The 22,311-nt window shown below is 41.2% G+C and overlaps 2 protein-coding genes across 2 annotated transcripts in view; one reads left to right on the plus strand and one right to left on the minus strand.

The window, feature by feature from the left end:
- The window catches only part of LOC311613006 (uncharacterized protein), a 41,834-nt gene extending 29,705 nt beyond the window's left edge, over window positions 1–12,129 (plus strand). The window contains exons 14-18 of the mRNA XM_084866479.1: window positions 437–579; window positions 3,645–3,844; window positions 8,659–9,014; window positions 9,763–9,835; window positions 11,773–12,129. Of these exons, the coding sequence (XP_084722605.1) occupies window positions 437–579; window positions 3,645–3,844; window positions 8,659–9,014; window positions 9,763–9,835; window positions 11,773–12,109 (1,109 nt within the window). The 3' untranslated portion in view covers window positions 12,110–12,129. The remainder of the gene's footprint in view (window positions 1–436; window positions 580–3,644; window positions 3,845–8,658; window positions 9,015–9,762; window positions 9,836–11,772) is intronic.
- The window catches only part of LOC311613004 (histone-lysine N-methyltransferase SETMAR-like), a gene marked incomplete at its 3' end in the record, with an annotated part of 161,999 nt that overhangs the window by 106,353 nt on the left and 33,335 nt on the right, over window positions 1–22,311 (minus strand). The window lies entirely within an intron of this gene.

Below are 22,311 nucleotides of genomic sequence, written 5' to 3' on the forward strand. Positions count from 1 at the left end.
ATCTGTTTCCTCACCAGTAAGTGAGGGACTCTTATTCCTTTCTTGTTAAAATTCTATATGAATCAAATTTTATATATATTTGATGTTCTGTCAAATATAGGATCTTCTGTCAACCCTTAACCGGTAATGATTCCTTACATTTTTCTTTATAAATCTTTTTGACATGATATTTCAATTTAATAGTTAATTATCTAATAAATAAAACCAGAGGCCTATTTAGTGAAATGAAGAACCTCCATTGAATAAATAATAACTCACTAATTTCTGTAGCTCGCAAAGTCATGTATTCATATTTCAGATTTTCTTAAAATTGAGTACGCAGTTATAAACAACCAAAATAATGTGTCTAAAGGATGTCACTGATTGAACAATACATATGTGTTACTCACTGATTCTGTAAAGTCTCTAGTTGACATCTTGGGTTTTTTTTCTATAGGTATAAATACATTTGAAGGTCAATACTTTCATAGCCGACAGTATAAACATCCAGATATATTTAAGGACAAGAACGTTCTTGTGATTGGAGTGGGAAATTCTGGCACAGACATTGCTGTGGAGGCCAGCCATGTGGCAAAAAAGGTAAAGTTCTTTGGTTTTCTTAGTCTTAACTGTTTTTTATTTCAATTATGATTGCTATTGAACCCATCGATAATTTTTAAATTTATTTTTCAATTAGAGTTGGCATGCAATATTGTATTAGTTTCAGGTATACAACATAGTGAATAGATTTTATATAACTTATGAAGTATTCCCTCTGATAAGTCTAGAGTCCCTCTAGATCCATACGTAATTGTTACAATATTATTGACTATATTCCCTATAGTGTACTTTACATCCCCATGATTATTTTTACAACAGCCAAGGAGGTATCATTTTCAATGTGATTTAATGAAGAACTTCATCTTAAGACACATGTTTCAGGCAACCAGTGTTGGACACAATGATAAATTATGAAAGGAATAAAAGTGCCTAAAACATATTCAACATGAATTTTTAAAGTATTTTTTCCTAAATGTTTATAAATTTTAATGCAAATTTCAGGTGGCATCTTTCTTCCAAAACCTACTCCTCAGACTTCCTATCTCTGTTGTTGAGAGCTACCAGAGGTGTCTGTTTCTTACCCAGTTCCATACGTCAGACAATCCTGGCTGTTTCTCCATGCTAAGCTCTCCCATTTGCTCCCCCCTTTTTGGATTACTTGTCACCACCATCATCAGATCCATATCACCCCACACTACAGCTGTGACATTGTCCTCCTAATATTAATTGTAGAAATAGACAATATTTATTGGGGTTTACTCTGTGCCAAGTGCTTCACTAAGTTCATTGCCCCAACCAATTACTGAAGCAAGCCACTGATGCAGGTACTGTTAGTAGCTTGACTCCAGATAAAGAAATTGAGGCTTAGAGAGGTTAAGCAACCTGGCTAAGATTGTAACCCTAGCAGGTGGTGGAGCCAGTCTTCAAATCCAAGTATCTTTAATTCAAAGCCCCTGTCCCTAATTCTGCCCTGCACCCATCCGGTCCATCCCCCCAAATGCCCAACCACCAACAAATAAATCCTCTGAAAAGCCTGCTCTTGTTACAACACTCTTATGTTAAAATATTTAAAATTTCTAATAACTCCCCTATCTAAAATAATAGCAATAAGTTGTAGATGTATTCACTCTGTGTTATAGGGTTCTCCATAATCTGGTCCAAATCTGCATTTTAACTTGAAACAGCCTCCCCTTACTTTCCTACACAACATCAACTATAGCCTGACAAGTGTATTCTGAGCCCTTTCCAATCCTGTGCCTCCATTTCCACCTTCAATCACATCACATACCCCTTTTGCAGTACACTTTTCTCTCTATTACTGATGACATTCCAAGCTATCTCACCCCAACACAAAGGGATCTCTCCCTAGTAAGAATTGATGTGATACTTGTAATATACACTCCTCAGTTAACAAGTTTTAACTCTTACTATTGCTAATCACATTTATAGTATACATTTTCTTTCCCACTATGCTATAAACTCATTGAGAGCCATTTGGCCAACAAATACATATTCGTTGTTGGCTTCTGATGTGCTGAATGTTGCACCAGGCACTGGGGATACACTGAAGAACACAACAACAAGTTCCCCCTACCAAGGAGCACGTAGCCGTAGGGAGAACAGATGCTGGTAACAAGTATAAATAACTAGATCAATAATGGCAAGAGTGAAAGTAGCCAAATTTTACATAAAGAAAAATGACTGGGAGTTTATAACTTTGATATTCCCTTCTTAAACTTTCAAATAAAGGACTTGATGACTGATTTGTTGATTGATTGATTTGGAAAGACTTAGCAGTATGGTGAAGTCATCCCAAAGAAAGAGAAAGGAGGTCCTGAAACAAAAATTAGCAGAGTCTCATCCACTATGACCACCACATGTGGGAAGCAGATTATTGGATCGATGTTTCTAATCACTTGGAAATTTCTTCAGTCAGAAAACATGTGTTGGTGCACATCTAATCATTTCTGTATCAACCAAGAAACTCTTCTCCGTTTAAAACAAAACTCATATCTACCAATATCTCCTATATGATTCTATATCACGACAAAGAGGCAGGTTCAGTACAAATATGTCCAATGTACAGTTATTGATAGACTCACAACTCTTTCTCTACATTTCCTGTATTGCATATACTGCTCCATTATAAGGCCAAACAGCACATATGATAAAAACACTGACACTGTAGTCTGGTTGCCACACCCCAGTTTGTTGTGGGGAAGCCATCTGTTAAATCAGTTTGTTTTGTATCTGTTGAGTAACAGATCGGTGGACTAAATTTCCTGAGTTTTAAACAGTTGTTTAGACAACTTCTTATTGTGTATGTACCAAAAAAACAACAACAACAAAAAAAAAACTATCAGCTTTGAGAATTCAGTCAGCTGGTAAATTTAGTCAATCTATAAATAAAAATAAAGTCCACCAAAACTAACTGTATTACTGAATTTTACTGCCAGTTCAAACAATTGTTTCAACTGAAATCTTTTCTTGACACCTTTTAGTTGCTGCCACACCCTGTTCTTATTTTCTCCAATTATTATAATACTAGTGGCCCGGTGCATGATATTTGTGCACTTGGGGTGGAAGGGTCCCCCAGCCTGGCCTGTGCCCTGTCACAGTGCAGGAGCCCCACAATCCATTGCCCCAAAGAGGTAGGCCCTGCACACCCATCCAGGGCTCCTTGATGAGTTGCCCCAAAGAGGTAGGCCAGGGCCAGGGGAAGCCTGCAGACCCCTGGCGCAGGCATGAGGGGAGGCCTCCGCTGTGCCCCCCCCCCTCGTCCCTGCCACTGCAAGTCCCCGCCCACTCGTGCCTGCTGTGCATGCAGCCTGCTGATTGGTCGTTATACCTGAGGGCATCCCAACCAATTTGCATATTACCCTATTATCAGTATAGATGTCTGAAGGCATTTTAATACTTTAGGTACTCAAACCATTATCTTTAACTTTAGAATAGAAGTTGAGGGAGCCAAACAATCTCGTCAGGGATATATTTTGAAGATGGCAGACTTTTTTATGTCATTCAACATATGCAATTTCTCAAATCTCTGGCAGGCCAGCACTATTCACTTTGTCAGACTGAGTGACCTCTCTGATTGCTTCCAGGTGTTCCTTAGCACCACTGGAGGGGCCTGGGTGATGAGCCGAGTCAGTGCGTCGGGCCTCCCATGGGACATGCTGTTCATGACTCGATTTCATAACATGTTGAGAAATTCTCTCCCAACTCCAGTTGTGACTTGGTGGATGTCAAGAAAGATAAACAGCTGGTTCAATCATGCAAACTATGGCTTAGCACCAGAAAATAGGTAAATATGATGTATCTGCAGAGATATTAGGAGAAGCCAGGTACTTCTCCCGGCATATCCAAACCAGGAAATAGCATGACAACATGCCTGAATATAAAGGAAAATTTCATACACACTTCCTTGATCATAGTAGCTAATGGTTTTTGTGTTCTCGGGAAGTAAAATTATGAATTTTACCTTGTCAACAACCTTTAAAGTGAGTAGTATTATAATCTCCCCTTTACTGTGGGTAAACTGAGGCTTAGAGAGGAAGTTCAGTCACTTGTGCAAGCTCATTTAGTAATCTGTGAGCTTTGTGACCTTGACAAGTTACTTAAATCTCAGCTACAGCAATCCTTCAACATTATCTTGTATTAGTTTCAGGTGTACAGCATAGTGGTTAGACCAGTGGTCAGCAAACTGTGGCTCGTAAGCCACATGCGGCTCTTTGGCCCCTTGAGTGTGGCTCTTCCACAACACGTACAGTGCTGAAAGTTCATGGCCCGTGCGTAGAAGTCTGTTTTCAGCTCTCAAAAGAAATTTCAATCATTGTACCGTTGATATTTGGCTCTGTTGACGAATGAGTTTGCCGACCACTGGGTTACACAAAGATACTTTACAAAGTGTTGCCCCTCTCATCATCATCATCAACGATGAGAATCATTGACTGGCTGCCTCCTACAAGCCCCCTACTGGGGATTCAGTCTGAAACCCGAGAAGCGGGACAAATTGTTAAAAATCGGGACGGTCCCGCCAAAAGCGGGACGTCTGCTCACCTTACCAAAGAGGCAACTTTCCTGCCCGGAAACTGACCCCTCGGAAGGCGGCGGCGGGTGGGAGAAGGCCCTGGCCCTGGGCTCCTCCAAACAATGTCAAATACACGCCTCTGTGGGGAGCAGTGACTCCTAAGAGTCACCCGAACGCTGAATGAGCAGCTTCTGACAGCAAACGAGAGAAAGAGGCCGAGCAGAGAAGGCTGGGAGGCGGGAACCCACAGGGAGCTGCAGGCCTCCCCGCCAGAGGAACAGGCCACACGCGCCATTACGGCCCCTCCACCCGGACAGACAGGGCGGCGGCTGCTCTGCTGGGGGCTTCGCCTACCTGTGCGTTCCCATCGCACAGGCCCAGCTGCGTGGCCTGGAGCCTTTGGCCTTCGAACAAAGGGGACAGGCGGGAGCGGCAGGATGGCGGGAGCGGCAGGATGGCGGCAGCCGCCACGCGCCAGGCCCGTCCGCAGGCTCTGCCCGGCGCCCAGTGCGCATGCCTGGCTCTGCCGGAAGTGCCCGCACCTGGAGCTGCACCTGGTGCTGTGCAGCCCGGAGGGCCGTTCTCCACCCACCGCCTTCAGGACATCAGGCCTGACAGAGGGGCAGAGGCTGGGGAAGGGCAGACTCCGGAAGCCTTGGCCGAGGAGCCAGTGAGCACCATTCTTTTCCTTTTTTCTTTTTTTCTTTTTTCCTTTACATATATATATATATATATATATATATATATATATATATATATATATATATATATATATATATATATATATATATGTATGTATGTGTATATATATATATACATATATATATATGTATATATATATTATTGATTTTTCACAGAGAGGACAGGAAAGGGATAGAGAGCTAGAAACATCGATGAGAGAGAATCATCCACCAGCTGCCTCCTGCACACCCCCTACTGGGGATGTGCCCTCAACCAATGTACATGCCCTTGACTGGAATCAAACCTGGGACCCTTCAGTCCGCAAGCCAACACTCTTTCCACTAAGCCAAGCTGGTTTTGGTGAGCACCATTCTTATATCCCCTCCGCCTCCATAGGGCCCACGGAGGCTGAATAGTATTCAGTCATGGCTTTGGCCTACCTGCGGAGTCACTTGAGTGTTCCCAGCTACACCACCTGGATTTGCCTGGAACAATAGGGCAGGCATCACTGGGCACCTGCCCACCGGTGCTCCAGGTGCAGTACGGGCCTGGCCACCTTCAGTCTGCTTCCCAAAACTACCCAGCACAGTGGTCGGCAAACTCATTAGTCAACAGAGCCAAATATCAACAGTACAATGATTAAAATTTCTTTGGAGAGCCAAATTTTTTTAACTTAAACTTCTTCTAACGCCACTTCTCCAAAATAGACTCAACCAGGCCGTGGTATTTTGTGGAAGAGTCACACTCATGGGGCCAAAGAGTGATAAACTGTGGCTCGTGAGCTGCAGTTTGCTGACCACGGCCCAGCACATCAAGCCCACACAGAGGGCTCTTCTATACGGGACCACCATGTGAACAATAAACAAGACGCTGTCTGCAGAAGGCTGGGGAGCTGTGGGAGCTCTCTTGGGGATGCTGGAATTCTCCCAGGTTGGATGGGCTGCTGAGGGCCATGGTTTAAGTCCCCCTCCATCTCTCTCTAGGGTCACCCTGGGCTCTGTTCAGGTACTCTGGTCTGGCTGCAAGGTCTCTGTAAGGTGTTCCTGGACACAAGCCCATTTTGGATGGAACATAGGGAGGAAGCGGATCAACAGGCAGCGGGATCAACAGTGTTCGATTCTAGTCAAGGGCACATACCTTGGTTACAGGCTCCTCTCTGGTTCGAGCCCTGGTTGGGGCACGTGCAGGAGACAACAAATCTATGTGTTTCTCTCATTGATGTTTTTCTGTCTTTTCCTCTCTCTTCCACTCTCTCTAAAAATCGATGGGAAAATATCTTTGGGTAAAGATTCAAAAAAATGGTCATAAGTATGCTCACAAAACTGGAGCGTAAAATAGAGGAATTTAGGGAGAATTTCAACAGTTAAAAGTATAAGAAAAATCAAGCTAACTTGAAGTATATATCTAAAATGAAAAACACATTAGAAGAAATCAACAGCATATTAACTAATACATAATTACAGATCAGCAACCTAGAACACAGACTAGTGGAAATCGGCCAATCAGAACAGCAGAAAGGAAAAAGAATTTTTTTAAATGAAGGTAGTTTAGGGAACTCTGGGATATCAAGTGCTCAAACAGTTGCATTATATGGATCTTAAAAGAAAAAGAAAGAAAAAGGAACTGAAACTTTACTTTAAAAAAATAACAGTTAAAAACTTTCCTAACCTGAAAAAACTAAAAAGTTCTTGCACAGTGAAAGAAACTATCAACAAAATGAAAAGACATCCTATACTGATGGGAGAAGACATTTGCAAATAATATATCTAATGAAGGATTAATATCTAAAATACATAAAGAACTCATGCTGAAATTGGTTTGGCTCAGTAGATAGAGCGTCAGTCTGTGGACTGAAAAGTCCCAGGTTCAATTCCAGTCAAGGGCATGTACATTGGTTGCAGGCACATCCCCAACAGGGGGTGTGCAGGAGGCAGCTGGTCAATGTTTCTCTCTCATCGATGTTTCTAGCTCTCTATCCCTCTTCTTTCTTCTCTGTAAAAAATCAATAAAATATTTTTTTAAAAAGAATTCATCAGTTTAACACCCCAAAAAATCATTTTAAAAATGGACAGAGGTCCTGAATAGACATTTCTTCCAAGAAGACATAAAAATGGCCAACAGATACATGAAAATATACTCAATATCACCAATCTTCAGGGAAATGCAAATTAAGCCGGGACCGGTTTGGCTCAATGAATAAAGCGTCGGCTTGGGGACTGAAAGGCCCGGGTTCGATTCCGGTCAAGGGCATGTACCTTTGTTGCAGGCATATCCTCAGTAGGGGGTGTGCAAGAGGCAGCTGATCCGATGACTCTCTCTCATTGATGTTTCTAACTCTCTATCTCTTTCCCTTCCTCGCTGTACAAAAATCAATAAAATATATTTTTTTTAAAAAAAGGAAATGCAAATTAAAACTACAATGAAAGAGCTACTGACATCTGTCAGAATGGCTATCATCAATAAATCAAATTACAAGTGCTGGCGAAGGTGTGGAGAAAAGGGAACCCTCATGTACTGTTGATGGGATTGTAAATTAGTGCAGCCACTAAGGAAAACAGTATAGAGCATCCTCATAAAGTTAAAAATAGAGCTGTCAGGGGGTAATGGAGGAATAAGGACACATGTGTAACACCTTAATCAATAAACAACTTTTTAAAAAAAAAAAAAATAGAGCTGTCATATAATCCAGCAATTCCACTTCTGGGGATTTATCTGAAGAAAACAAAAACATGAGTTTAAAAATATCTATGCACCCACATGTTCATTGCAGCATTACTAGTAATAGCCATCATATGGAAGTAACCTAAATGTGTATGGATAGATAAATGGATAAAGAAGATGTGGTATGGTCATATTCAGCAATAAAAGGAATGAAATCTTGCCATTTGTAACAACATGAATAGACCTACAGGATAGTATGCTAAGTGAAATACATATTATATCACTTCTAGATGGAATGTAAAATAGCAAAATAAGTAAATAAATACGACAAAACAAACAAACAAACTCACAGATATAGAGAACAAACTGATGGTGGCCAAAGGGAAGGATGGGTAGGAAAAGTTGGGGAGCCCAGGTTTTTTGAGGATGTGTCCGTGCAGATTCATCGATTGTAACAAATGCACCACTCTGGTGGGGGATCTGGATGGGGGAGGCTTTGTGTGAGGAGGGGCAAAGGGTATATGGTACATCTCTGTACTTTCAACTTAATTTTGCTGTGAACCTAAAACTGCAATAAGTTATAAAGTCTATTTTTTTAATGTGTTAAGCTCAGGAATAATTTTAAAAAGACTGGCACCTCCTGTCTAGCCAGGAGCAGGATCCCAGAATGAAGACAGGAGGGAGGAGGCAGGAGGGCTGCTGTATCGTCCCCTGGCAGATATATCTCTCCTGTGTTTTTTGTTCAGGACACAAATGAAAGAGCCTGTGATAAATGATGAGCTCCCAGGCCGAATCATCACTGGGAAAGTGCTCATCAAGCCAAGCATAAAGGAGGTGAAGAAAAGCTCTGTCGTATTTAACTACTCCCCAAAGGAACAGCCCATTGACATCATTGTCTTTGCCACTGGATACACCTTTGCTTTCCCCTTCCTTGACCAAACTGTGGTGAAGGTCGAAGATGGCCAGGCATCGCTGTACAAGTACATCTTCCCTGCACATCTGGAAAAGCCAACCCTGGCTGTCATTGGCCTCATCAAACCCTTGGGCTCCATGGTACCCACAGGAGAAACTCAAGCTCGATGGGCTGTTCAAGTCCTGAAAGGTAAGTGCGTTAGAAACAGCAGGTGTGTTCTGTTAGCCATGTTGTACTGGATACTGGCAATTTCTAGACCCTCCCTAACTCCTATCCAAAGCAACAGAATCTTTTTTAATTAAATATATTTTAATTGACTTCAGAGAAGAAGGGAGAGGGAGAAATAGAAATATCAATGATGAGAGAGAATCATTGATTGGTTGCCTCCAGCACACCCCCTACAGGAGATTGAGCCCACAACCAGGTCATGTGCCCTTGGCTGGAATCGAACCTAGGATCTTTCAGTCCCCAGGCCGATGCTCTATCCACTGAGCCAAACCAGCTAGGGCCAACGCAACAGAACCTTTAAAAGCAGAATGCGTTCTATTATTTGCTGAATTACACTACCATAATGAACATGTGCCATCATCAGCACAAAAGATAAGCCAGAGCTCAAAAAAAAATCTGTTAGGTTGACTGAATGGACTACTTCAATTACAATTTAAGAATTCAACCAATTCAATGACGAAGTTCAGGCAAACCAGATGTGGACTTCTGTCATATCAAGTAAGTAGCAAGATGACCAGATGCTGATCTTTTGGTCCAGGAACATACCAACTACCAGGCCACTGAAGCTTCTGGCACATTTGCCAGAAGAGCCGACAAGTAGCTGGGCACTAATAATAAATTCCGAGCAGTGGGAAAGCATCTTTACCCACTAAGCAAGCACCTAAACCTAAAGTTAAATTGCATTTTTGTTTGTTTGTTTGTTTTACAGGTGTGACTAAATTACCCCCTCGAAGTGTCATGATAGAAGAAGTTAATGCCAGGAAAGAGAACAGGCCCAGTGGGTAAGTTAACAACTTTTGTGCCCTTTTTGAATTATAACTGAAATTGGCAAAAACCATAACAAAGAGAGGTGAGGGTTACACCATAGAAAAAAGCGCCTGAGACTTAGAGGGGGGGGGGGGGGCGGAAAGTCTGTTTAAGAAGAGAGGAGGAGCCGAAACCGGTTTGGCTCAATGGATAGAGCGTCGGCTTGGGGACTGAAGGGACCCCGGTTCGATTCCGGTCAAGGGCATGTACCTTGGTTGCGGGCATATCCCCAGTAGGGGGTGTGCAAGAGGCAGCTGATCGATGACTCTCATCAATGTTTCTAGCTCTCTATCTCTCTCCCTTCCTCTGTGTACAAAATCAATAAAATATATTAAAAAAAAAAAAAAAAGAAGAGAGGAGGAAAGAGAAATTGAGACGTTTTAATGTCCCAAAATATCACTTCAAATTATGGTCATCTTGCACCACATGGAGTTTGGATTCTAAATCAAACATCGTTAACACGCCTCTACCAGACACATTATTCCATACCTTCTCTGTGATCAGAAGGCAAGCAGGTTTGTCTACTCTGACACTAGAAGGGTCTGCTCATATATTCATTCAACAAACCTGTATTCAGTTGTCTTATTTCATTCAGACCCAATCTAGAGCAAGTCTGCAAATTATGGCCTGGTGGCCAAATCTACCAACCACATGTTTTATTCTTTTACATTTTTTTAAATGTATTTTATTGATTTTTTTACAGAGAGAAGGGGAGAGGGATAGAGAGTTAGAAACATCGATCAGCTGCCTCTTGCACACCCCCTACTGGAGATGTGCCTGCAACCAAAGTACATGCCCTTGACCAGAATCGAACCAGGGACCCTTCAGTCTGCAGGCCATCGCTCTATCCATTGAGCCAAACCGGTCAGGGCTATTCTTTTACATTTTTAAATGGCTGAGGGGAAAAGGAAAAGGAAAATATTTTGTGATATGTGAAAATTATATGAAATTCAATGGCCATAATGTTGTATTAGAACATAGCCTCACTCATTAATTTACTTACTGCCTATGGCTGCTTTCAAGTTATAACAGCAGAGTTGAGGAGCTGCAATAGAGACCATAATATAGCCCATGAAGCCTCAAATACTGACCCTCCAGCCTTTTGCAGAATACGTTTGTTGGTGCCTTTCCTAGAGGAGAGGTTTCCATTTTTCTACTCTTTGTCATTCAAGGGCCAAAGAGAATAGAAGGGAAGAAGGTGGTCTTGGGCTCCCTCTCTCACTCCTAATCCAACACAAACATCTTTGTTTTTATCTGTTTTACTGTTTAGGGCTTTGATGTAAAATTTTACTTAAAAAAAAAATAGTTTCTAAGGACAAAAAAAAGTTTTAAAATCAATGCATTTAAAAAACATATCATTTCTCTCATTCATATATACTTTAAAATTCAAGTATTGACCTCTTTTCATGGTACATCCTCAACTCAGAATATGATTTGATCTCCATTATGGAATTCTCATATAACATAGACCGTTAATTAGAGCTACAAAGTACAAAAGCTTCTTATCACATAGTTCAGTCAATGATTGTAGGGACTAATACCAGCATTAAAGGGAAATTCCACCCTATTGATTTTTGTGGCTTTTTATATTATACATATCTAGCAATAATTGAGTTTTAGAAAGACTTAGGAATAGTAAAAATACTGTTTTTCCCCTAGAAATTGCTAATCATTTGGCAAAAAGAACTAAACTAATAATAGAGGCATTGTGAGTATTTGAAGCACCATATGTATACAGTATCTTTTCGGTGAGACCATTAGATAAACAGCTATGGGCATGGAGGGAAGAACCCAGAAACCATTCCAAATTGTGCAGCCTCATTGTTAACTTTTGGCACTTTTACTTGTTCTAAGATTATGATTGTTTTATCTTTCTGTCTTCGCCTTGCTCCCCAATCTTCCTTTTATAAAGGTTTGGCTTTTGTTACTGCAAAGCCTTACAGTTGGATTATATCACATACATAGATGAACTTCTGACGGATATCAATGCAAAACCCAACCTGCTCTCCATGCTCCTGACAGACCCACGTCTGGCTTGGGCCGTCTTCTTTGGCCCATGCACACCATACCAGTTCCGCCTGACTGGCCCAGGGAAATGGAAAGGAGCCAGAAATGCCATCTTGAACCAGTGGGACCGAACACTCAAGGCCACCCGAACTCGCACTGTACAAGAATCCCCATTTCCCTTTGCAATCTTACTCACTCTCTTTCTGGTTTTGCTTGTGGCTGTTGTCCTGATTTTCCTATAAATAAAAGATTGCCTAAATGGCTTGTCAGATGCACAGAGTAGATTCCCCCGCCTGCCTTTGAATCTGAGAAACACTAGTGATGGTAGCTGAGTTCCTTGCTGTAAAAAGCTCTGTCTCCATACACAAGGCTGAACAACACAACCCAAAAAATTAGAAAGCTTGTTCAAGTAAACGTCAGTTGATTTGTCCAAGGTATCAGAGCTAATAGGTGGCTAAGTCAGAACATAGGTCTCCAGAACATACATTCAGGCCTATTGATTCCACCATTGAAGGCTGTGGTTTCTTATGTTGAAATGACTTCAGAAGTCTTAATATATTCTTAATAAGCATACTTATTAAGAATATATTTTTATTGACTTCAGAGAGAGGAAAGGAATTGAACCCGGGGCCCTTCAGTCCAACACTCTATCCATTGAGCCAAACCAGCTAGGGCAATAAAAATATTTTTTGAAAGAGTGATATCATAAAAGTCATAGTATAATATAAGGATATTTCTGTCTCTCTCTTTTTATGCCCAAGAGTGTATATGGATGTGTCTTGAATTTGTTGGGCCTTTCCCTTTGTGTACACCACTATGTTTCTGAGTCTCCACATGAATTTTCCCCCCTGCTTATACCCACTCTTCTTTGATGATGACCTATTCTATGACCAGAGTGTAGACAGATTCAATAGAAAGAAAAGGTTCTCATTCCTATTTTTGAAAGCATTCTGTAAACCATACTGGGAAAGAGTATTAAGTTTTATTTATTTTCAAAAAAAATAAATAAATCATTTAGTTAGATCCCAGAAATCTAGCAAAAGAGGAAACATTAAACATTGATTTTTGCACATATCCTTTAAGACATTTCATCTCCCAGAGTAATTTGACATTTTCAGAGATTCTTTTTATTGTATACAAATAGTACCCCTTTGCTGAGCCAGCTTTATGTAACATATCTATCTTTTTACATTTCAATGCTCTGGATCTTTCAACGTGTCCCACTGGGAGGTCATGGGGGATACTTAGAGAACTGAGCCCCATAACAAAGATCTCATACTTACTTTTTTCCCCCTTATTATTTTTTTTATTAAATTATTATGTGTACATATCTTACACATTGTCCACCCCCTCCCATACAGACCCTCCCTCCCCAGAATTTTGTGTCCATTGGTTGTACTTATATGCATGTATACAAGTCCTTTGGTTGATCTCTTATCTCCCCCAGATCTCCCTACCCTCCTCACTATAATACTTAATAGCTGTGTCAGCCTGAGTAAATCATTGACTTTGCCTAAGCTTCAGTTTTCCTTGCTAGAACAGAGGAGTTATAATACATCTTATATGATAAGGGTATTGTAAAGATTAAATGGTGTGATCTACATACAATGCTTAACCTAAGTCCTGGTGTTTACTGATAGCTGTCATTGTTATGTTAACCTCAGCGGGATGTATGTTTTATTGCTTGTTTTACTTTTTCTGAGCCATAGATCTAGCTCCTCATTGGACATTTCCAACAGTATATGTCATGGGCTTCTCAAATGCAATATATATTAAGTTTACCTCATTATCATCCCCCACAGTCCTTCTACTCACTCCCTGATACCATCCTCCTTATTCTGTGGGGGGGGGGGGGGGGGGAGGCCGGGGGGGAGATGTATTGTATATCCCCATAATTAACTATACACAATTTAAAAATAAATGGTACTCTGATCACTTTTAAGTCACCAAAAAAAATTTCATTTTCATAAGTAAAATGTCCTATCTTGTGTAATCATCAAAACTTGCAACTACATATAATGGTGATGCTTCTCCCTCCCCCAACTGGCACCTGCTTGAGTGGCACCAATTAATTCAGACAAAGACAAATACTGTATGATCTCATTTCTATTTGCAATCTAAAAAACAAAAATGAATAAACAAACAAAAAAATAGACACAGACCCATAGATATAAAGAACAAGCTGATGGTTACCAAAGGGGAGGGAAATGAGGTATTGGAACAAAAAAATAATAATAATAAAACAAAGAAATGTGGACAATTTATGGAAGAGTCAGTATTCAAATTATTTTTTAATATATTTTTATTGATTTTTTACAGAGAGGAAGGGAGAGGGATAGAGAGTTAGAAACATCGATCAGCTGCCTCCTGCACATCTCCCACTGGGGATGTGCCTGCAACCCAGGTATAGGCCCTTGACCGGAATCGAACCTGGGTCCCATCAGTCCGATTCTGTCAGAGAGGAAGGGAGAGGGAGAGAGAGATAGGAACATCAATAATGAGAGAGAATCATTGTTAGGCTGCCTCCTGCATGCCTCTACTGAGGCTCAAGCACTCAAGCTGGGCATGTGCCCTGACTGGGAATTGAACCAGTGACTTCTTAGTACCTGGGTCGATGCTCAACCACTGAGGCACACTGGCCAGGCTAGAATTGCTTTTAGTGACTTCTGCCATCAGTTAATACATAGAACAACATTATAAGAAAGAATGTACTCCTGCTGAATTTATTGCAGAAATAAATTATTTTATAATTTATTTATAATAAATTTTATTAACACACCATGAGCTAGACAAATCAATGTTGTACATATATTTTATAAGAATATAAAATATTTATAATACATACTATCTGCATCACCCAGTGGTCTCTATCCACTGAGCCAAACCCGTTAGAGCTCGAATTATTTTTTGAGATAAATCAGAAAAATTCAAAGAAGCTGGACCATGTGGAGGTTTGCTTCCATGTGCTGCTTCTCTCTCAACTCTCACGGAAATGCTTTGCTCACTGCTCAAGGCTGCACAGGCTTGAGTAATATTAATACATTACTAGTTCTGCAGGCAAGTTTGAGAGATCACACGGGAAATGCAGAAACATTGGCAAATGGCTCCCCCTGCTGACCGAGTCTTTAAGAAGCTTTTTTAAAAAAAAAATAAATAAATAACCCTTAGTGACTGCTTATGTGTACAATATTGATTTGTTTAGTTCACAGTGTGTTCATTAATCCTGTGTTAATAGGAAGAAACCCCCACCCCATGGCTTTCTCCAGTTCATTAAGTGGGTGGTGTGCTTCTGTTTCTCAGTGGGGGACACAAGGGTTCCAAATGGGTGGACTGGACTTGTAACTCCCTTGCTACCTACTTCAGAGGACCAAAGATGCTTAAATGGGAGGGGGGGCAACTAAAGCACGTCTTCCCTGCAATCCAACTCACACTCCAGCTTTCTTATCATTTTTTCTTTCTTTTTTATTTTGTTTTGTTTTGTTTTGTTTTGTTTGTTTGTTTGTTTTTGTTTTTTTGACAGACAGAGAGGGAGAGAGAGAAAAATATTTCGATTTGTTGTTCCATTTACTTATGCATTCACTGGTTGATTCTTGTATGTACCCTGACCTGGTATCAAACCCAAAACCTTGGCATATTGGGACAATGTTCTAATCAACTAAGCTACCCAGCCAGGGCCAGCTCTTTTATCTGTTTTACATAATGGAGTACCCACTTAATTTTATTAGGGAAAAATGGCATCCTAGTAAATATTTGGAAGCCACTCATTCCTACACTTAATAGAAAAGGATTCTATGCATAAATGTTCAACTCCATTATCTCACTAACTCTCGTCCCAGTTTCTGTGTATAATGGAGATTCCCATGGGTATAGCTGATATTCAAGCCTGAGCTTCTAAAAGACTATGGGATCTCTCTAAGAGACCACTGGGTGATGCAGAACACTGAATTTCTGCAATAATTTCAGCAGCAGTACATTCTTTCTTATAATGTTGTTCTATGTATTAACTGATGGCAGAAGTCACTAAAAGCAATTCTAGCCTGGCCAGTGTGCCTCAGTGGTTGAGCATTTACCCAGGTACCAAGAAGTCACTGGTTCAATTTCCAATCAGGGCACATGCCCAGCTTGGGTGCTTGCGCCTCAGTAGGGGACAGGCAGGAGGCAGCCTATCAATGATTCTTATCATTGATGTTCCTATCTCTCTCTTCCTCTCCATTCCTCTCTGACATCAATAAAAATGTATTTTAAAAAACACATAAATAAATAAATAAACATTTTTAAAAGCAATTCTCAGAGGGCCCTGACCAATATGACTCAGTGTATGGAGCGATGGCCTGCGGACTGAAAGGTCCCAGGTTCAGTTCCAGTCAGGAGGCATGTACCTTGGTTGCGGGAACATCCCCAGTGGGAGATGTGCAGGAGGCAGCTGATCGATGTTTCTCATTGATGTTTCTAACTCTCTATCCCTCTCCCTTCCTCTCTGTAAAAAAATCAATAAAATATATTTTTTTTAAAAAAGCAATTCTCAGAGGGACCACAATAGCCAAATACAAGTAAGCAGGTACCTAATGTTCTAGAAGGATTACATACCCTTTAAAAATCTTCTCTGGATGCTTTGGGCAAGAACGCAGCTCCCTAAAGATATGTGATTAAGGGAGTGTCTGCACTTTGACCATCAATTCTGCCAATGTGTATACAAGCATTCGAACTATACCATAGAGCTTGCCTGCAATTACCTGAGCCTGAAAATGTCTCTGAGTTCATGTTATCATTCGCCTAACTGGTAAAAAGAAGAAAAAATTCCAATGAAGTGTCTTTGTTTCATTTTTAGCAGTGCACATTGTAGTGAACCCCTCAAGGTCCTAACCGCAATATGTAATCCTGGGTAATTAAATTAATTGACCTGTTAAGATAAAATGAAAATGAATCTATAGATAGGTGTGCTTCCTACCCTCTTAGAGCTTACCTTAAGTGGAAAGATGAAAATTAAACAAATCATCACAAAATAAATACGTAATTACAGATTGTGACAAATGCTTCAAACTAAAGGGACAGTCCTGGGAGAGAGAATGACAGAATAACCTGATTTAAACTGCGAAGGGATGTGTTAAGGAAGCTCTCTCAGGAAGTAACATTTAAACTAAGATGTAAAGGATTAGTTTAAAAAGTGGAGGATTAAGGGTGTTTCAGGCAAAGAACCACAGGTAGAAAGGCCCTGAGGCAAAAGAGAGTACTGCATTGCTGGGCGTAGGTCTGCTGGCAATTGGTGAGCAAGGGGATTGATAGGAGAGAACTCTGAAGGATCAAAGCCAAACAAACTGAATAAATCAAGACCGTATAGGCCATGAGAAATGTGTGTGCATTTCCCTAAGGAAAATGTTGTAAACAAAAAGTATTGCAGAGGAATTTTTTAACAGCCTTATTGAGATAGTAGAGGCCCATTGCACAATTCGTGCACAGGTGGGGTCCTGCCAGCTTGGCCCCAATTGGGGTGGATTGAGGCTGGGCCTGTCAGGAGGAGGAGATAGCAAGAGGTTGGCCCGCCTGCCCCATCGGAGCTGATCGGGGCCCAATCAAGGCTGGGTCAGCTGGGTGGCCACAGGCGATTGGGATTGGGGGCCGACTGAGGGCCATGGGTAGCCCTGCCCCTGATAAGGTGGGGGGCGATCAGGGGTGGGGCCAGCTGGGGGATAGGGCTACAGGATGTTGGCAGGCCAGCCCTACCCCCTATTGGGGTAGGGGGTGCAATCAGGGGTGGGCAGGCTGAGGGAAGGGGCTGTGGACTGATCAGGGTGAGGCAGGCTCATCAGAGGCGGAGCTAACTTGGGGGAAGGGCAGAGGGTGGTTTGGCCAGCCGCCCCACCCTCAATCAGAGTGGGAGAGGCCAATCAGGGGTGGGGCTACTGGGGGCGGGGCCGAGGGAGGTTGGCCAGCCCCACTCCCCACCTCATTGGGCCCCTTAGCTGGTGCAGTGGGCATCATAGCGACCGTTCGTTCTGGTTGCTAAGGCATTTGGGTCACTGGCTTATCACCAATTTACCCAGTGAGTTTTAATAAATTTATACTCACATTGGATTTGGTCCTACATACAGGGTGTTACAATAAAATGTATACACGTTTTGAATAATTATTAATTCCAATGAATTAAATCTGAAAGCAACATCAATTGAGCTATCAAAAAATGTATGGCCGAAACCGGTTTGGCTCAGTGGATAGAGCGTTGGTCTGCGGACTGAAAGGTCCCAGGTTCGATTCCGGTTAAGGGCATGTACCTTGGTTGTGGGCACATCCCCAGTAGGGGGTGTGCAAGAGGCAGCCGATCGATGACTCTCTCTCAACGATGTTTCTAATTCTCTATCTCTCTCCCTAACTCTCTGTAAAAAATCAATAATATATATATATATATATATATATATATATATATATATATATTTAAAAATAACAAAATAATAATAATTTTACCTAAGTACTGTGTATATGGGGGGGGGAAGCAGGAGGGGGGGGTTTCTAGGTTTGGGTCTTGCTTGTGTCTTCCTCTCCCAGAAAGACTAAGATAATCTTTGTATTATTTTAGCACATTAAACATTTATTATGCTTAATCCTCTAAACAATTTGAAATTTAGTTCACAGCCTGCTATGAGATAATAAACTTTTTTTTTCTTTTTCTCAATAATAACCAATTTTCTCAGTAGTATGTATCAAATACTCCATCATCCCCTTTGGTTTGAAATGCCAACTTTAATACACTGAATTTCCATAAATACATAGGCCAGTGTTAGTGGAGTCTCTAAAGTTTATTAAGACATTCATTTTACAGTAAGAGATTACAGTAATTCCTGATAATAAAATCATGGTACCAGCCGAGACCGGTTTGGCTCAATGGATAGAGCGTCGGCTTGGGGACTGAAGGGACCCCGGTTCGATTCCGGTCAAGGGCATGTACCTTGGTTGCGGGCATATCCCCAGCAGGTGGTGTGCAAGAGGCAGCTGATCGATGACTCTCTCTCATCGATGTTTCTAGCTTTCTATCTCTCTCCCTTCCTCTCTGTACAAAATCAATAAAATATATTTTAAAAAAAAAAAATCATGGTACCAGAATACCAGTGTGCTTATCTCCTTGGCAAGGGGTCATGCACCCACCTCCAAGAGGTATGATGTCAAGCCATGGTGGACGAGCTGCTTTGAAAGGAGGGTGTACGCTACATCACATTAGATTCTACTTCCAACTGAATTAAATATCTATTGACCCAGATTTCCATGAGGCTGCTAAAGCACAGCTTCCACTTTAACTTTGGTAGCTCTGGGGACCATATACAACTACACAGCTATATGTGGTTCAGAATAGAGTCCTGACCACAGAGGCAAAGACCAAGGAAAGATCAATAAAAGCTGCAAATTATTTTATGCTTAGAAAAGCAATGTCGTCACAAGATGATGAGTAAGATGATGGTAAGTAATGGAGGAACAGTACCTAATTCTCTCCTGCTTGTCCTGAAAACTAGGTACCTACAAAACCCCGACTGGAATTTGTTCAAGGGGAAACTCACTGGCAAGCATTTTAGATTTAACAACTAGTGAATTAAAAGTCTATAATATGTGGGCAATAGAGCATTGACTTTTACAAAAAAGGAACACACCATACTCGAAGTCCTGCCTGATGGGAACATCCTAATGGGGTTTCAATAGAAGCAAATGCTACAAATTAGAAACCATCGTTCCACAAGCCTTGAATATCCCAGAGGCAGGAGATTTCCACTATTTATTTGAGGCTATGCTACGTGAGACTGTTCTCAGCCAGAAAAAGACTTAGAGTTGATTTCTCTATTTGATTTTCTTCTATTGTTATATTCTTAAGAAAATAAGAGTGAGGATTTGGGGTTGGTTTCCTCTACTGTTATATTCCTAAGAAAATAAGAGCAAGGATTTTTGAATTGAGCCCGTTCTTTCAATATTCTTATTAAAACTAAAGCAATTTACTAAATACCTTCTTCTCAAAATCAATAATATCAAAATAACTACTATAAGTATCACCTCATCCCCTTTTTACAGATGAGAAAACTGAGGCTCAAAGAATTTGAGTAACATCAAACTAGTGTATGGCATGGCCATGAATTAAATCTAGGTCTGGCTAATTCCAGAGCTGGTATAATACACTTAACCAGTAAACCACACCAGCTCAAAGTCAGGAATGGATGGAAGGAATGAGAGGAAGTAAGGTTTATTTTTCATAAACCCAGGTACGCAAATGATCCCACAGCTGTAGGCCTTAATTTAAGAAATTGATTGGTTGCGGGCACATCCCCGGTAGGGGATGTGCAGGAGGCAGCTGGTCGATGTTTTTCTCTCATCGATGTTTCTAGCTCTCTATTCCTCTTCCTTCCTCTCTGTGGAAAATCAATAAAATATGATTTAAAATTAAAAAAAAGAAGTTGATGCTTAGTGATTTATTTTTTTTTAATATATTTTATTGATTTTTTACAGAGAAGAAGGGAGAGGGATAGAGAGCTAGAAACATCGATGAGAGAGAAACATCAACCGGCTGCCTCTTGCACACCCCCCACCGGGGATGTGCCGGCAACCAACGTACATGCCCTTGACCGGAATCGAACCCAGGACCCCCCAGTCCGCAGACCGACGCTCTACCACTGAGCCAAACCAGTTTAGGCGATGCTTAGTGATTTAGATGATTTGTGGAATTTTGTGGAATTTGTTGCTGCTGCTGTTTGTCTTGTCCAACAAAGGGCAGACTCACTAAATCCATCCTAAATTGACAATGTTTGGTCAAAATGTTCATCTTCCTACCACAATCAAATGTGTCCATTTAATTTCAAATTAGAATTTTTAAAGTGTAATTTTTTAATGTGTATCATTTCATGTTGGCACGGACTACATTAAGCTCAATTTAAGCATGTTTCCTTATTTAATGTTATTAAAGGCAGGTGACATCTATAGTACACCGTGTCATTTGGTTTTGTGATCAGCTAAGCAGCAATTACGAGCAGTAGCTTTAACCAAATCTGATGAACAAAGTAGGTCAGATTATATGGGTCAGATTAGGGGGCAGAGGAAATACTCAGGATATCTGATAAAAAGATAAACTAGAAATCACAGTAGGTGGAAAAACGATGACTTTGCTGAGCAAGGCAATTTTTAAAAGACAGCATAAAATGCAGAACTGTTAACTGTCAGATAAAAATGCTAAGAGAGTAGAGGGAATAAAGTAAAATGCCAAGACTCCCAAAAAGTGGCTGGACCAGCTGCCCTGATTCCAGGTCAGGTACCTGAGCTTCCAAAGCCCTAGGTAAATCCCACTGTGCCAAGGCAAATTCCTCCACCAGCCGGACAATGTCCTGAAAAGTAGCCCATACTTGTCCAGGAGGAAGAGGTTTAGATTCACACGTACTTTGTTTTTCTAAACCAGCTAAGTATTTGGCCCAGAATATCAAATCATACTCATCATCTATCCTAACAGAAACCATTTCCCATCTACAAATTGCTTTATAGTGAATGAGATCTTGAGCTCATATTGTAGGATCCTACAAGAATCGGATTGTAGGAAGAATTTGGCACAATGAGCAGTTTCTGCGGGGGGGGGGGGGGGGGGGGGGGGGAATGTCCCAGAATTATTCACCTTGAACTGAGAAGCACAAGCAGGTAGATGCATGTAAGAACAGCACTGAAATCAAAGGAGCTGACAGGCGAAGGGCACTCTGTTCTTCCCAGCCCACATTCAGAGCATATTCTGTTCTAAGAAGCACACTCTAACAATGACGCTGACACAATAGAATGTTAACCAACAGAGGGTGATCAGGCTGGTGAGGCATCGGGACTGTGTGTGCCATAAAGAACATCAGGACGGGTGGGAGGATTGGGGAATACTAGTATTGATTTGGAGCTCTGTAAGTGTTCTTCCCACAGACTTACCATCGGAAATGGCCTGGGAGTCCAAATCAGAGCAAGACGCTATGAATAAATGGATTATCCATCTTCTCCTAAGACACCACCGGAACTAATGTCAGCATGTCTCAAGTCCCCATTTACCTTAGTCACCCGCCAAAGTCCATGCTTCCAGGTCACCCATCCTCACCAGACTCTTCTCTGCTTAGACACTGTACACACCTGACTGGCCGGACCTTCCGCCATTCCTAAACCATGCAAACTTTTCTACCGTGTCATCAGCAGAACCCCTCTACTCTCAAACACTTTGGAGTATTTCCTTTTCTCTGTGCTTCTCAGGGTTACACCTGGATCCTCCTCAAGTGAATGATATTTTGTCCACGACCAACATATCACAGTGCTGGAGATGATAGAAGTATCCTTCTTCCTTAACCTCACATAAAAACCAGTCCCCCTCCCTGATCCCACAAAAATTCAACTCTTTAAAGAATATGGCCTTGAGCTCTAGTGTCAACTACCTCTTTATTTTATTTTATTTTATTTTATTTTA

This window comes from Pipistrellus hanaki (assembly GCF_964339955.1).
Source record: "Pipistrellus hanaki genome assembly, chromosome: 18".
NCBI lineage: Eukaryota > Metazoa > Chordata > Mammalia > Chiroptera > Vespertilionidae > Pipistrellus > Pipistrellus hanaki.